This window comes from Ranitomeya variabilis, chromosome 2, assembly GCF_051348905.1.
Source record: "Ranitomeya variabilis isolate aRanVar5 chromosome 2, aRanVar5.hap1, whole genome shotgun sequence".
Classification (NCBI taxonomy): Eukaryota; Metazoa; Chordata; class Amphibia; order Anura; family Dendrobatidae; genus Ranitomeya; species Ranitomeya variabilis.
Window position 1 is genome coordinate 704,848,500 of NC_135233.1, and position 15,258 is coordinate 704,863,757.

Sequence of the window (15,258 nt, forward strand, 5' to 3'; positions counted from 1 at the left end):
AATAGTGTGTAAGGGGGCTCTATGGGGATGTCATTCAGCATGGAGGCTGTGTGGGGATATAATACTGTGTAAAGGGGGCTGTGTGTGGATGTCATTCTGCATGGGGGTTCTGTGGGGACATAATACTGTGTAAGGGGGATCTATGGGGATGTCATTCTGCATGGAGGCTGTGTGGGGATATAATACTGTGTAAAGGGGGCTATGTGGGGATGTGATTCTGCATGCAGGCTGTGTGGGGACATAATACTGTGTAAGGGGGCTGTGTGGGGATGTCATTCTGCACGGGAGCCGTGTGGGGATATAATAGTGTGTAAGGGGGCTGTGTGGGGATGTCATTCTGCATGGGGCTATGTGGGGACATAATTCTGTATAAGGGGGCTGTGTGGGGATGTCATTCTGCATGGGAGCTGTGTGGGGATATAATAGTGTGTAAGGGGGCTGTGTGGGGATGTCATTCTGCATGCGAACCGTGTAGGGACATGATACTGTGTAAGGGGGCTGTGTGGGGATGTCATTCTGCATGCGAACCGTGTAGGGACATAATACTGTGTAAAGGGGGCTGTGTGGGGATTTCATTCTGCATGGGGCTGTGTGGGGACATAATACTGTGTAAGAGGGCTGTGTGGGGATGTCATTCTGCATGCGGACTGTGTGGGGACATAATAGTGTGTAAGGGGGCTGTGTGGGGATGTCATTCTGCATGGGGGCTGTGTGGGGATATAATAGTGTGTAAGGGGGCTCTATGGGGATGTCATTCTGCATGGAGGCTGTGTGGGGATATAATACTGTGTAAAGGGGGCTGTGTGTGGATGTCATTCTGCATGGGGGTTGTGTGGGGACATAATACTGTGTAAAGGGGATCTATGGGGATGTCATTCTGCATGGAGGCTGTGTGGGGATATAATACTGTGTAAAGGGGGCTATGTGGGGATGTGATTCTGCATGCAGGCTGTGTGGGGACATAATACTGTGTAAGGGGGCTGTGTGGGGATGTCATTCTGCACGGGAGCCGTGTGGGGATATAATAGCGTGTAAGGGGGCTGTGTGGGGATGTCATTCTGCATGGGGCTATGTGGGGACATAATTCTGTGTAAGGGGGCTGTGTGGGGATGTCATTCTGCATGGGAGCTGTGTGGGGATATAATAGTGTGTAAGGGGGCTGTGTGGGGATGTCATTCTGCATGCGAACCGTGTAGGGACATAATACTGTGTAAGGGGGCTGTGTGGGGATGTCATTCTGCATGCGAACCGTGTAGGGACATAATACTGTGTAAAGGGGGCTGTGTGGGGATTTCATTCTGCATGCGGCTGTGTGGGGACATAATACTGTGTAAGAGGGCTGTGTGGGGATGTCATTCTGCATGGGGCTGTGTGGGGACATAATACTGTGTAAGAGGGCTGGGTGGGGATGTCATTCTGCATGGGGGCTGTGTGGGGACATAATACTGTGTAAGAGGGCTGTGTGGGGATGTCATTCTGCATGCGGACTGTGTGGGGACATAATAGTGTGTAAGGGGGCTGTGTGGGGATGTCATTCTGCATGGGGGCTGTGTGGGGATATAATAGTGTGTAAGGGGGCTCTATGGGGATGTCATTCTGCATGGAGGCTGTGTGGGGATATAATACTGTGTAAAGGGGGCTGTGTGTGGATGTCATTCTGCATGGGGGTTGTGTGGGGACATAATACTGTGTAAAGGGGATCTATGGGGATGTCATTCTGCATGGAGGCTGTGTGGGGATATAATACTGTGTAAAGGGGGCTATGTGGGGATGTGATTCTGCATGCAGGCTGTGTGGGGACATAATACTGTGTAAGGGGGCTGTGTGGGGATGTCATTCTGCACGGGAGCCGTGTGGGGATATAATAGCGTGTAAGGGGGCTGTGTGGGGATGTCATTCTGCATGGGGCTATGTGGGGACATAATTCTGTGTAAGGGGGCTGTGTGGGGATGTCATTCTGCATGGGAGCTGTGTGGGGATATAATAGTGTGTAAGGGGGCTGTGTGGGGATGTCATTCTGCATGCGAACCGTGTAGGGACATAATACTGTGTAAGGGGGCTGTGTGGGGATGTCATTCTGCATGCGAACCGTGTAGGGACATAATACTGTGTAAAGGGGGCTGTGTGGGGATTTCATTCTGCATGCGGCTGTGTGGGGACATAATACTGTGTAAGAGGGCTGTGTGGGGATGTCATTCTGCATGGGGCTGTGTGGGGACATAATACTGTGTAAGAGGGCTGGGTGGGGATGTCATTCTGCATGGGGGCTGTGTGGGGATATAATAGTGTGTAAGGGGGCTCTATGGGGATGTCATTCTGCATGGGGCTGTGTGGGGACCTAATACTGTGTAAGAGGGCTGTGTGGGGATGTCATTCTGCATGGGGCTATGTGAGGACATAATACTGTGTAAGGGGGCTGTGTGGGGATGTCATTCTGCATGGGGCAATGTGGGGACATAATATTGTGTAAAGGGGGCTGTGTGGGGATTTCATTCTGCATGGGGCTATGTGGGGACATAATACTGTGTAAAAGGGGCTGTGTGGGGATTTCATTCTGCATGGGGCTGTGTGGGGACATAATTCTGTGAAAGGGGGCTGTATGGGTTTGTCATTTTACATAGGTGCTGTGTGGAGACAATACTGTGTAAGGGGGCTGTGTGGGGATGTCATTCTGCATGGAGGCTGTGTGGGGACAATGTGGAAGGGGGGCTGTGTGGGGATGTGATTCTGCATGGGGCTGTGTGGGGACATAATACTGTGTAAGGGGGCTCTGTGGGGATGTCATTCTGCATGGGGGCTGTGTGGGGACATAATACTGTTAAGGGGGCTGTGTGGGGATATAATACTGTTAAGGGGGCTGTGTGGGGATGTCATTCTGCATGGGGCTGGGTGGGGACATAATATTGTGTAAGGGGCTGTGTGGGTAAGTCATTCTGCATGGGGATTGTGTAGGGACATAATACTGCGTAGTGAGCCTTTTTGGGAACATCAAACTGTGTGTGAGGCTTTGTGGGGACATCATACTATTTCAGAGAACATCATACTGATGTCTGTAAAGCACTGTGGAAATGAATGCCACTATATATGAGAGTAAAATAAATAAAAGTAAATAAAATACTGTTTGAGGGGCTGGTTGATGACATTATACTATGTGGGGACATCATATTGTATTAAAGGGCCACTGTCACCCCCTCCAGCCGTTATAAACTAAAAGAGCCACCTTGTGCAGCAGTAATGCTGCATTCTAACAAGGTGGCTCTTTTAGTTTTTGGTGCATGTATTCCCAAAATAAAGCGTTTTATAACTTCTCCAAAATACCTGTCTTTCGCCAGGGAGGCAGGTCCTCACCCCCCTGCTTGAAACGCCACACTGCCGTCACTCAAATCTTCAGGGGCGCCGGGCGCCACCCCCTCCGCACTGTTTTCGCATGAAATCCGGCGCCTGCGCTGTGTAGTACCGTCTGGTGCAGGCGCAGTGAGCTCTGGCAGTCTGACGTCACAGCCAGGCTTGCAGACTGCGCCTGTGCGGCCACCCACCTTGTGAATCCCAGCCCCGCACTGTGTTATGCATTATGCAGAGTGCGGGGCTGGGATTCACAAGCAGGGCGGCCCTGAAGATTTGAGTGACGGCAGTGTGGCGTTTCAAGCAGGGGGGTGAGGACCTGCCTCCCTGGCGAAAGACAGGTATTTTGGAGAAGTTATAAAACGCTATATTTTGGGAATACATGCACCAAAAACTAAAAGAGCCACCTTGTTAGAATGCAGCATTACTGCTGCACAAGGTGGCTCTTTTAGTTTATAACGGCTGGAGGGGGTGACAGTGGCCCTTTAAGAACTGTTGATCATAATACAACAGTTAAATAACAGGAATAGTATGATTTACAGTTTATTACATAGAGTGATAAAAGATGAGGTAGGACTTTTTTCTGCAGTCTATAATCTGTTTGCCCATATTACTAGTTTAGATAGGTCAAATGTGGTGACAGATTCCCTTAAAGGGGCTGAGATCCCTAAACAGAAGCAAGCTTGTCCTTCGCCATCTACAGTAATGGATATAGCCCTACTGCAGTAGACTCATTTATAAAGGTCCGATTTCCACCATATGCAAAAGCTTTGGGTTGGTCACATTTTTGGTTCTTCAGTGAGGGGGAAAAAAGAGGGAGTACAGATCTTTATTAAAGGGAACCTGTCACCATGATTGGCCAATACGAGTTACATCCACCGCCTTTCAGGGCTTATCTACAGCATTCTATAATGCTGTAACTAAGCCCCCCACCCGGACTATTTTTATTCAGCTGTTCAGCGCTGCAGCTGCATGTGTCGCAGCTGTGTGACAGTCACAACACATGCATGGAGAGCCCAACAAACAGGGGCTTGGAGAGTGAATATGAATGAATATTTTCTTTAACAGCGGCGACAGTGTTAAGGTACCTTCACACTAAACGATATCGCTAGCGATCCGTGACGTTGCAGCGTCCTGGCTAGCGATATCGTTGAGTTTGACAGGCAGCAGCGATCAGTATCCCACTGTGATACCGCTGGTCGGAGCTAGAAGGCCAGCACCTTATTTCGTCGCTGGATCTCCCATAGACATCGCTGAATCGGCGTGTGTGACACCGATCCAGCGATGTCTTCACTGGTAACCAGGGTAAACATCGGGTTACTAAGCGTAGGGCCGCGCTTAGTAACCAGATGTTTACCCTGGTTACCAGCGTAAACGTAAAAAAAAAAAACACTACATACTTACATTCCGGTGTCTGTCCCCCGGCGCTGTGCTTCTCTGCACTGTGTAAGCGCCGGCCGGCCGGAAAGCAGAGCACAGCGGTGACGTCACCGCTGTGCTTTCCGGCTGGCGCTTACACAGTGCAGAGAAGCACAGCGCCGGGGGACAGACACCGGAATGTAAGTATGTAGTGTTTGTTTTTTTTACGTTTACGCTGGTAACCAGGGTAAACATCGGGTTACTAAGCGCGGCCCTGCAATTAGTAACCCGATGTTTACCCTGGTTACCCGGGGACTTCGCATAGTTGGTCGCTGGAGAGCTGTCTGTGTGACAGCTCTCCAGTGACCACACAGCGACGCTGCAGCGATCGGGATCGTTGTCTAGATCGCTGCAGCGTCGCTAAATGTGACGGTACCTTTAGGCTACTTTCACACTAGTCCGTCGGTACGGGCCGTCGCAAATCGTCGGCCGACGTACCGACGGACAGTGTGTTAATTATGCACAATGGGGGCAGCGGATGCAGTTTTTCAATGCATCCGCTGCCCCATTGTAAGGTCCGGGGAGGAGGGGGTGGAGTTAAGGCCGCGCATGCGCGGTCGGAAATGGCGGACACGACGCACAAAAAAGTTACATGTAACGATTTTTTGTGCCGACGGTCCGCCAAAACAAGACGCAACCGTCGCACAACGGTTGCGACGTGTGGCACTCCGTCGCAATGCGTCGCTATGTATAAGTCTATGGAGAAAAAACGCATCCTGCGGGCAACTTTGCAGGATGCGTTTTTTCTACATAACGACGTATTGCAACGTGCGTCGCACGACGCTAGTGTGAAAGTAGCCTTAGCTGCAGCAGCCGGCTCCTGCCTCCTGTGACCCGCTCCTCTGCCGCTGCCCCCTCATCCACAGCCACAGCAGGACTAAAGTACATCTGGGACTATAAAACGCACTCCCCAAAATTTTGGAGGTAAAAAGGTGAATCTTATAGTCCGAAAATATAGTAATTCACTGAACAAAATGAGTTTTCAACTAATCACATTAGGAAAACCCTGGTGCTACTTTTTCTGACTCATCAATGACAGATTTCTATTTCATAACTTCTCTACTGTGGCAACACGCTGTGTATCCTGTTGATAAAATTGTCACCCATTGCTTATATACATAGTGTGCTAGTGTTAGGGTACCGTCACACAGTGCCATTTTGATCGCTACGACGGTACGATTCGTGACGTTCTAGCGATATCGTTACGATATCGCAGTGTCTGACACGCAGCAGCGATCAGGGACCCTGCTGAGAATCGTACGTCGTAGCAGATCGTTTGGAACTTTCTTTCGTCGCTTGATCTCCCGCTGACATCGCTGGATCATTGTGTGTGACAGCGATCCAGCGATGTGTTCGCTTGTAACCAGGGTAAACATCGGGTAACTAAGCGCAGGGCCGCGCTTAGTAACCCGATGTTTACCGTGGTTACCAGCGTAAACGTAAAAAAAACAAACAGTACATACTTACATTCCGGTGTCTGTCCTCCGGTGTCTCAGCTTCTCTGCACTGTGAGCGCCGGCCAGCCAGAAAGCGAGCACAGCGGTGACGTCTGACGTCACCGCTCTGCTTTCCGGCCGCTGTGCTTACACAGTGCAGAGAAGCTGAGACGCCGGGGGACAGACACCGGAATGTAAGTATGTACGGTTTGTTTTTTTTACGTTTACGCTGGTAACCACGGTAAACATCGGGTTACTAAGCGCGGCCCTGCGCTTAGTAACCCGATGTTTACCCTGGTTACCCGGGGACTTCGGCATCGCTCCAGCGCCGTGATTGCAATGTGTGACCGCAGTCTACGACGCTGGAGCGATAATCATACGATCGCTGCGACGTCACGAATCGTGCCGTCGTAGCGATCAAAATGGCACTGTGTGACAGTACCCTTAGCCACTCTTCTCTTACTATGTTTAACTTCACTGGATAGAGCCATCACTCAGCAGTCTCATATTAACAGCAGTTCTATTTTCTGTTAATGAGGGTTAGTCAGATAAGCTGCTGAAAACATGCATTATTGATGAGGACAGCAGGAGACTTGTACTGACACCATATTGCATTTACATGTCGGCCTTAGTTCTAAGCAATTATTACAGTGAATTCAGTAAATGCACGCTATTCTCAAGGGAGCTGATGTTACCCGCTCTACCATGACAACACAGGGCAAACATCCAACAAGCAAAGCTCATGTGAAAGCTCTGCCCTGAGTTACAACTTTTATCAAATCTATAGGGCTAAAGACAAAATACCTGATTTTTTAAGCTTACCTTTCCCCAGTGAATAGAGAATTATAGTTTGTCTGCACTTAAAGCGGATTTCCCAAGAACAAAGTACACTTTAATTAATAGAACTTGGAATAATAATTTCCACAATCGGATGCGTTAAAAAAAATGTTCTTGTGCTGAGATAATCTTATGTGTCCCTGCTATGTACTGTGTAATGGCCATGTCTGATGGTGAAGGAACATGGCCTTATCATACCACATCTCCTGGGCAGGGAAAGCAGCAAAAGAGTATACAGGCATTATGGCATGGCCTCACAGCTGCTACTTTCTGTGAAGCAAAAAATTTCCCTGCCATTTTAAAAACTTGATTACCGTATTTTTCACTTTATAAGACGCCCATAATTATAAAACACACCTACACGGTGTTCCAAATTATTATGCACAAAGAGTTTAGGAGTGATAAGGTTAGAATTTTTTTGTTTGTCATTTAAACTCATTGATGGTGGTGTGTGTCAGGGCTCTTTATATCACTGAAAGCAATTGCAGATACCTGTGCAAATTAGTTTGGCAGGTGTGTCCAAATAAAGGCAAGACTACTTAACCCTTTAGTGACAGCCAATACGTCTTTTAACTGACCTGAGATATAAGAGTCTATCATCCCCATACAGGAGACAATCCAGCATCTGTCGGCTGTACACTATAGCTGACAACTTGCTGCATCAGCCACGATCAGTGTTTGCACCGTCCAAATCTGTTTAACCCCTTAGATGCTGCTGTCAATAGTGACTACATCATTATAAATGGATAACAGAGTGTGGGGGCTTCCTCTTTATCCAAATTGGTGCCCTCAGATCATGATTGTGCGGTCCTGATGTTTGCAATTGCAATTCACGACCAAATAGCGGCCTTAGAGTCTGACGGCTCTAGTATTCTGTTCAGAAGTTAGAGACATTTAGGTGGTAAAAATACACATTTTCATTTCTGTCATACCACTTTGCATTAATTCCTGTAAAGCACCTGAAGGGTTAATAAACTACCTGACAGCAGTTTTCAATATGTCAGGGGGTGCTGTTTTTAAAATGGTTTCACGTTTGGGGGTTTCCCAATATATGGGACCCCTAAAGTCACTTCAAACATGGATAAGTCCCTAAAAAATAAATTTTGTAAACTCCCTTGAAAAAATGAAAAATTGCTGCTACATTTTTAAACCTCCTAAAATGCTAACAAAATAAAATAACATTTTACCAATGGTGCTGATGTAAAGCTGACATGTGGGAAATGTTATTTATTAATGTTTTGCTGTGGTATGACTATCTGGATTAAAGGCATAATTATTCAAATTTTGAAAATTGCTAATTTTTTAACATTTATCTCAAATTTTTGATATTTTTTATAAATAAACACAAAACATATCAACCTAAATTTACCATTGTCATAAAGTATAATGTGTCACGAAAAAACAGTCTGAAAATCACTGGGATTTGTTGAAGCGTTGCAGAGTTATTACTCCATAAAGTGACACTGGTCAGAATTCAAAAATGTGGCTCCGTCACTAAGGGGTTAAGAAGGCTGTTCCACATTATTAAGCACCCTACATTTTGGCCAAAATGGGAAAGAAAAAGGATGTGTCGGCTGCTGAGAAGCAACAAATTGTGGAGTATTTAGGTCAAGGCATGACTACAATCAACATTGCAAAGACACTTCATCGTGATCATCGCACAATCAAGAAGTATGTAGCTGATTCCCAGCACACACGTGTGCGTGCTGATAAGGAAAAATTGAGGATCCTTTCCAACAGGCAATTGCGTAAGGTTAAAAGAGCAGCTGCAAAAATGCCTGGTCATAGCGGCAGACAAGTTTTTCAAGCTGCTGGTGCCTCCAGCGTCCCCAGAACAACAAGATGCAGGGTCCTTCAGAGGTGCGTAAGCCATCCTGTCGACCACCTCTATCAACTGCACACAAGCAGAAACAGCTCCAGTGGGCCAAACGATACATGAAGACTGACTTCCAAACTGTTTTGTTCACCGATGAGTGCCGTGCAACGCTCGATGGTCCAGATGGATGGAGTGGAGGATGGCTGGTTGATAGACACCCCATGAAGACAAAGCTAGGGCGCCAACAAGGAGGAGGTGGAGTAATGTTTTTGGCTGGAATCATGGGGAGAGAGATTGTTGGCCCCTTTATGATCCCTGAAGGGGTAAAGATGAACTCCATAATCTATGTGGAGTTTCTAAAAACACTTCCTGCCATGGCTCAAGAGGAAGAACCGTGCTTTCCGCAGCAAGATAATTTTCATGCATAATAATGCACCATCTCATGCTGCAAAAAACACATCTGCATCTCTGGCTGCTATGGGCATAAAAGAGGACAAACTTATGGTGTGGCCACCATCTTCCCCTGGCCTCAACCCCATTGAGAACCTCTGGAGCATCATCAAAAGGAGTGTCTATGATGGCGGGAGGCAGTTCACATCTAAGCAACAGCTCTGGGAGGGTATTCTGTCCACATGCAAAACAATTGAAGCAGAAACCATCCAAAAACTGACAAATTCAATGGACGAGAGAGTTCAGAAGCTTCTTTCGAACAAGGGGTCCTATGTGCAAATGTAACATCACCTAGAATAAAGTTTTCACTTGAAAACTGTTTGATTTCATTTTGTAATAAGCTGATAATGCTTATAACTTCACAATTGACCATTTTTTTGTTCAAAATAAAATAAAAAAGGTTGAAAACTCTGCTGTGCATAATAATTTGGAACATGCATTTTGAGTGTTTTTTTTTTTTTAAAAAGATACTGTTTTCATAGGCAGTTTGTTCCAAAACATTGCAATTATACTAGAATAGTAGATGACTGGAAAATAACAATGACTGCAATTCAGATAGGTAATTTAGAGAAAATATGAGGAAATATTATTTGCATAATAATTTGGAACACAGTGTAGATTTTAGAGAGGAAAATAAGAAAAAAATATTTTGAGCCAAATAGTGTGCAAAAACCTTTAACCCCTTACCGACATCGGTAAGAACCACTGGTGAATGAGCTACTGCAAGCGCAGCATCATTGACCGGCGGTGACATCATCAAGGCCAGGCTGACCTGCGGTGACCTCAGGACCGTGGGAAAATGCCAGTGGCCTGAACTCTGCCGCCGGATGCAGAGCATGTGCAGAATGAAAGCTCAGTAAGCCAACAGCTTCATCTGCGCCGCATCCGCGACCGTTTTCCTACAGACATCGCAAACAGGCAGGCGTGGATGGAGATCTTAGCTTTCCTCCATCTGCGCCTGTGCTGAGTAAGAAGCTGGACGCCGGACCCTGGAAAAAGAATGGAAGCCGCCAAATGCGGCTCGCTCGCCACCGTTCCACCATCGTAAGGCCTCCACTCACCGCTATACCACCACCGCAGGACCACTACCGCACACCGCAGGACCGCAGCACCACCACCACAACACCCCCAACTCTTGGCCCGCAGCATTGACCCATCGTAATAACAGTGTTCGGGTTATAAGATGCACCCCCATTTCCCCCTAATTTTGGGTATCATAAAAGTGCGTCTTATAATCCGAAAAATACGGTAACCTCGCAGAAAGCAGCAGCTGCGATCCCTTGCTGTAACGTCTGTATATTCTTTTGCTTCCCCCCCTGGCCAGGAGCTGTGGTATGATCAGACTATGTTCTGCCACAGTTGGACACAGCCATTACACAGGACATAGCAGGGGCATATTTATAGGATTATCCAGGCACAGAATTTTTTTTTTTTTTTTAAAGGCTGGATAACACTTGGGGGTTTACAGACAGGGACCCAAACATACAGATTTAGTGTACATTGCACAAAAAAGTGAATCAGACAAAAACTCATGAGACTTCCTAGGCAGGAATTTATATTTTATGTGCTAGCTACAATTATTCAAAGAAATCTATTTAGAGAGCATCTAAGCCTGGTCATAATAATAAATCTGTACCTGATAATCGGAAGTCATTAGGGAGGGGCCCCCAGGATTAGCAGCTGAAGGCCCTATACGTGGTTTCTTGTTTGGAGGTCCAGGGTTAAGACTGGAGTCTTGGCTGTGTTGGAGTGCTGCTGCTGTCGTTGCCCCTGCTCCTCCTGTACCATTGGTCTGACCAGTGTTTTGTTGCTGAACCTGTTGCTGTTGAGCTGCTGTCTGTTGTTGGTTAGCTGCTTGTTGCTGGTGTTGATTTTGTGCCTGTTGATTCTGAACAACAACAAAACCACATAAATACTAAGCTGAATTATACACCATTCTAAATAATCCTACATATGACCATAAATAAACTGTACACATACTTACACAGTTGCCATATGGGTATGAACAAGTAGCGAATAGAACCACAATAATACATTAATGGTTTCCTCGTAATGCATATTGTAAGGCAATACTTAATTGTACTTTACGTTTATGACATTTCTATAATAAAATACAGGATATTACAGAAGAAAGCCCAGCTCTGTATTTGCAAGAATATAGCGTTTCTGAAGGATATATTGGTTAACATACAGATACCGGAGACTAATAATACACACCTTATCAACTTTCTCTTCTGGTTCATCTTCATTTAAAAATTCACGTTTTGGATAAGGTATTTGACACCCTGCAAATACACTGAAGGAATACAGTGAATAAGGAAAAAGCAGAAAATTAAACAATATAAGGCATATAACAGTGCTCAGCATGAGTATACCCCTTTTGAGAAGCAAGATTTTAATCAATATCCACTTAATACAAGAACAAATTTCACATTTTTTACAAGTCAAATATTTTTTAACCCGTAACATGAAAGTAAAATCTTCAATTTTACTCAAATTAGTTGATGCAAAAATTAATACACCCCACATCAAAATCTAATACATCTAGTATTTTGTATGACGCCCAAGATTTTTAAGGACAGAACCAAGTTTTCTAAGTATGGAACGAACAAGGTGGTGACATATTGCAGTATCTATCATTTTCCATTTTTCTCTTTAAGAGCCTGGATGAGGGATAGAGACTGAGGGTTTACTGCGAGAGAGAGGAGCCAGAAGACTGCACTGTCTGATTTCTCATATTCCTGCTCTGATTAGATGCGCTTCACTTTTATATTAAACTGTGCAGCTTTCTTTTAGCAGTGCAGGGTGTTGTGAATTAGACTTTTTTGGCTCCCTCTTGTGGTCACTAGTGATATGACTCTGGGATTGTCTTTCCTCAGTTTGGCACCCACCTGGGTCGTTAGTCCAGGGGTGTTGCTATATAAACTTCCTGAATTCTCAGTCTGGTGCCTGGCATCGTTGTAATCAGTTCCTTTCTGTTTGCTCCTGTCTGCTGGTCCTGGATCTTGCAAAATTAAGCTAAGTCCTGCTTCTTGGTTTTTTGGTTATTTGCATTGTTCTTATTTTTTGTCCAGCTTGTCCTAAATGTGATTCCTGATTTTGCTGGAAGCTCTAGGGGGCTGGTATTCTCCCCCCGGGCCGTTAGACGGTTCGGGGGTTCTTGAATATCCAGCGTGGACATTTTGATAGGGTTTTTGCTGACCGTATAAGTCATCTTACTATATTCTGCTATTAGTCAGTGGGCCTCTCTTTGCTAAATATCTAGTTCATTCTTACGTTTGTCTTTTCTTCTTACCTCACCGTTATTATTTGTTGGGGGCTTGTATCCAACTTTTGGGGTCTTTTCTCTGGAGGCAAGAAAGGTCTATCTTTTCCCTTCTAGGGTTAGTTAGTTCTCCGGCTGGCGCGAGACGTCTAGAACCAACGTAGGCACGTTCCTCGGCTGCTGCTATTTGTGGTGCTAGGATTAGATATACGGTCAGCCCAGTTACCACTGCCCTATGAGCTGGTTTTTTGTGTTTGCAGACTTGGTATTTACTTTTGAGACCCTCTGCCATTGGGGTCATAACAGTATGCCAGGCCGATGTCTCACTTCCCTTTCAGGTGGAACTGGATGCTTCTGAGATTGGGGCAGGGGCCGTTTTGTCGCAGAGAGGCCCTGGTTGCTCTGTAATGAGACCATGTGCTTTTTTTCTCTAGGAAGTTTTCGCCTGCTGAGCGGAATTATGATGTTGGCAATCGGGAGTTGTTGGCCATGAAGTGGGCATTTGAGGAGTGGCGTCATTGGCTCGAGGGTGCTAAGCATCGTGTGGTGGTCTTGACTGATCACAAAAATCTGATGTATCTCGAGTCTGCTAAACGCCTGAATCCTAGACAGGCCCGTTGGTCATTATTTTTCTCCCGTTTTGACCTTGTGGTCTCGTATTTACCAGGTTCAAAGAATGTGAAGGCTGATGCTCTTTCAAGGAGCTTTGTGCCTGACTCTCCTGGAGTCGCAGAACCAGTTGGTATTCTTAAAGAGGGAGTTATTTTGTCAGCCATTTCTCCGGATTTGCGACGTGTGTTGCAGAGATTTCAGGCTGGTAGACCTGACTCTTGTCCACCTGACAGACTGTTTGTTCCTGATAAGTGGACCAGCAGAGTCATTTCCGAGGTTCATTCCTCGGTGTTGGCAGGGCATCCGGGAATTTTTGGCACCAGAGATTTGGTGGCTAGGTCCTTTTGGTGGCCTTCCTTGTCGCGGGATGTGCGGTCTTTTGTGCAGTCCTGTGGGACTTGTGCTCGAGCTAAGCCTTGCTGTTCTCGTGCCAGCGGGTTGCTCTTGCCCTTGCCTGTCCCGAAGAGGCCTTGGACACACATTTCCATGGATTTCATTTCAGATCTTCCGGTGTCTCAGGGCATGTCTGTCATCTGGGTGGTATGTGATCGCTTTTCCAAGATGGTCCATTTGGTATCTTTGCCTAAGCTGCCTTCCTCTTCCGATCTGGTTCCTTTGTTCTTTCAGAATGTGGTTCGTTTACACGGCATTCCTGAGAATATTGTGTCTGACAGAGGATCCCAGTTTGTTTCCAGGTTCTGGCGATCCTTTTGTGCTAAGATGGGCATTGATTTGTCGTTTTCGTCTGCCTTTCATCCTCAGACTAATGGACAAACGGAGCGAACTAATCAGACTCTGGAGGCTTATTTGAGGTGTTTTGTTTCTGCTGATCAGGATGATTGGGTGACCTTCTTGCCGTTGGCTGAGTTTGCCCTTAATAATCGGGCTAGTTCCGCTACTTTGGTTTCGCCATTTTTCTGCAACTCTGGTTTCCATCCTCGTTTTTCCTCGGGACATGTGGAGCCTTCTGACTGTCCTGGGGTAGATTCCGTGGATAGGTTGCAGCAGATTTGGAATCATGTGGTGGACAACTTAAAGTTGTCACAGGAGAAGGCTCAGCGTTTTGCCAACCGCCACCACGGTGTGGGTCCCCGACTTCGTGTTGGGGATTTGGTATGGCTGTCTTCTCGATTTGTTCCTATGAAGGTCACCTCTCCTAAATTTAAGCCTCGCTTCATCGGTCCTTACAAGATATTGGAAATCCTTAATCCTGTGTCCTTTCGCTTGGATCTTCCGGTGTCGTTTGCCATTCACAACGTGTTCCATAGGTCTTTGTTGCGGCGGTACGTTGTGCCTGTGGTTCCTTCTGTTGAGCCTCCTGCTCCGGTGTTGGTTGAGGGCGAGTTGGAGTATGTGGTGGAGAAGATCTTGGATTATCGTCTCTCCAGGCGGAGGCTTAAGTATCTGGTCAAGTGGAAGGGCTATGGTCAGGAGGATAATTCCTGGGTGGTTGCCTCTGATGTGCATGCGGCCGATTTAGTTCGTGCCTTTCACGCTGCTCATCCTGATCGCCCTGGTGGTCTTGGTGAGGGTTCGGTGACCCCTCCTTAAAGGGGGGGTACTGTTGTGAATTAGACTTTTTTGGCTCCCTCTTGTGGTCACTAGTGATATGACTCTGGGATTGTCTTTCCTCAGTTTGGCACCCACCTGGGTCGTTAGTCCAGGGGTGTTGCTATATAAACTTCCTGAATTCTCAGTCTGGTGCCTGGCATCGTTGTAATCAGTTCCTTTCTGTTTGCTCCTGTCTGCTGGTCCTGGATCTTGCAAAATTAAGCTAAGTCCTGCTTCTTGGTTTTTTGGTTATTTGCATTGTTCTTATTTTTTGTCCAGCTTGTCCTAAATGTGATTCCTGATTTTGCTGGAAGCTCTAGGGGGCTGGTATTCTCCCCCCGGGCCGTTAGACGGTTCGGGGGTTCTTGAATATCCAGCGTGGACATTTTGATAGGGTTTTTGCTGACCGTATAAGTCATCTTACTATATTCTGCTATTAGTCAGTGGGCCTCTCTTTGCTAAATATCTAGTTCATTCTTACGTTTGTCTTTTCTTCTTACCTCACCGTTATTATTTGTTGGGGGCTTGTA

General features: G+C 46.4%; 1 protein-coding gene across 2 annotated transcripts in view; it reads right to left on the reverse strand.

The window, feature by feature from the left end:
* CDK19 (cyclin dependent kinase 19) overlaps positions 1 to 15,258 on the reverse strand; it is a 367,636-nt gene that overhangs the window by 6,769 nt on the left and 345,609 nt on the right. For both annotated transcript variants that reach the window (XM_077289462.1, XM_077289463.1), the window contains 2 exons: positions 11,518 to 11,596; positions 10,937 to 11,188 (listed from right to left, as the gene is read on the reverse strand). In XM_077289462.1, the coding sequence (XP_077145577.1) occupies positions 10,937 to 11,188; positions 11,518 to 11,596 (331 nt within the window). The remainder of the gene's footprint in view (positions 1 to 10,936; positions 11,189 to 11,517; positions 11,597 to 15,258) is intronic.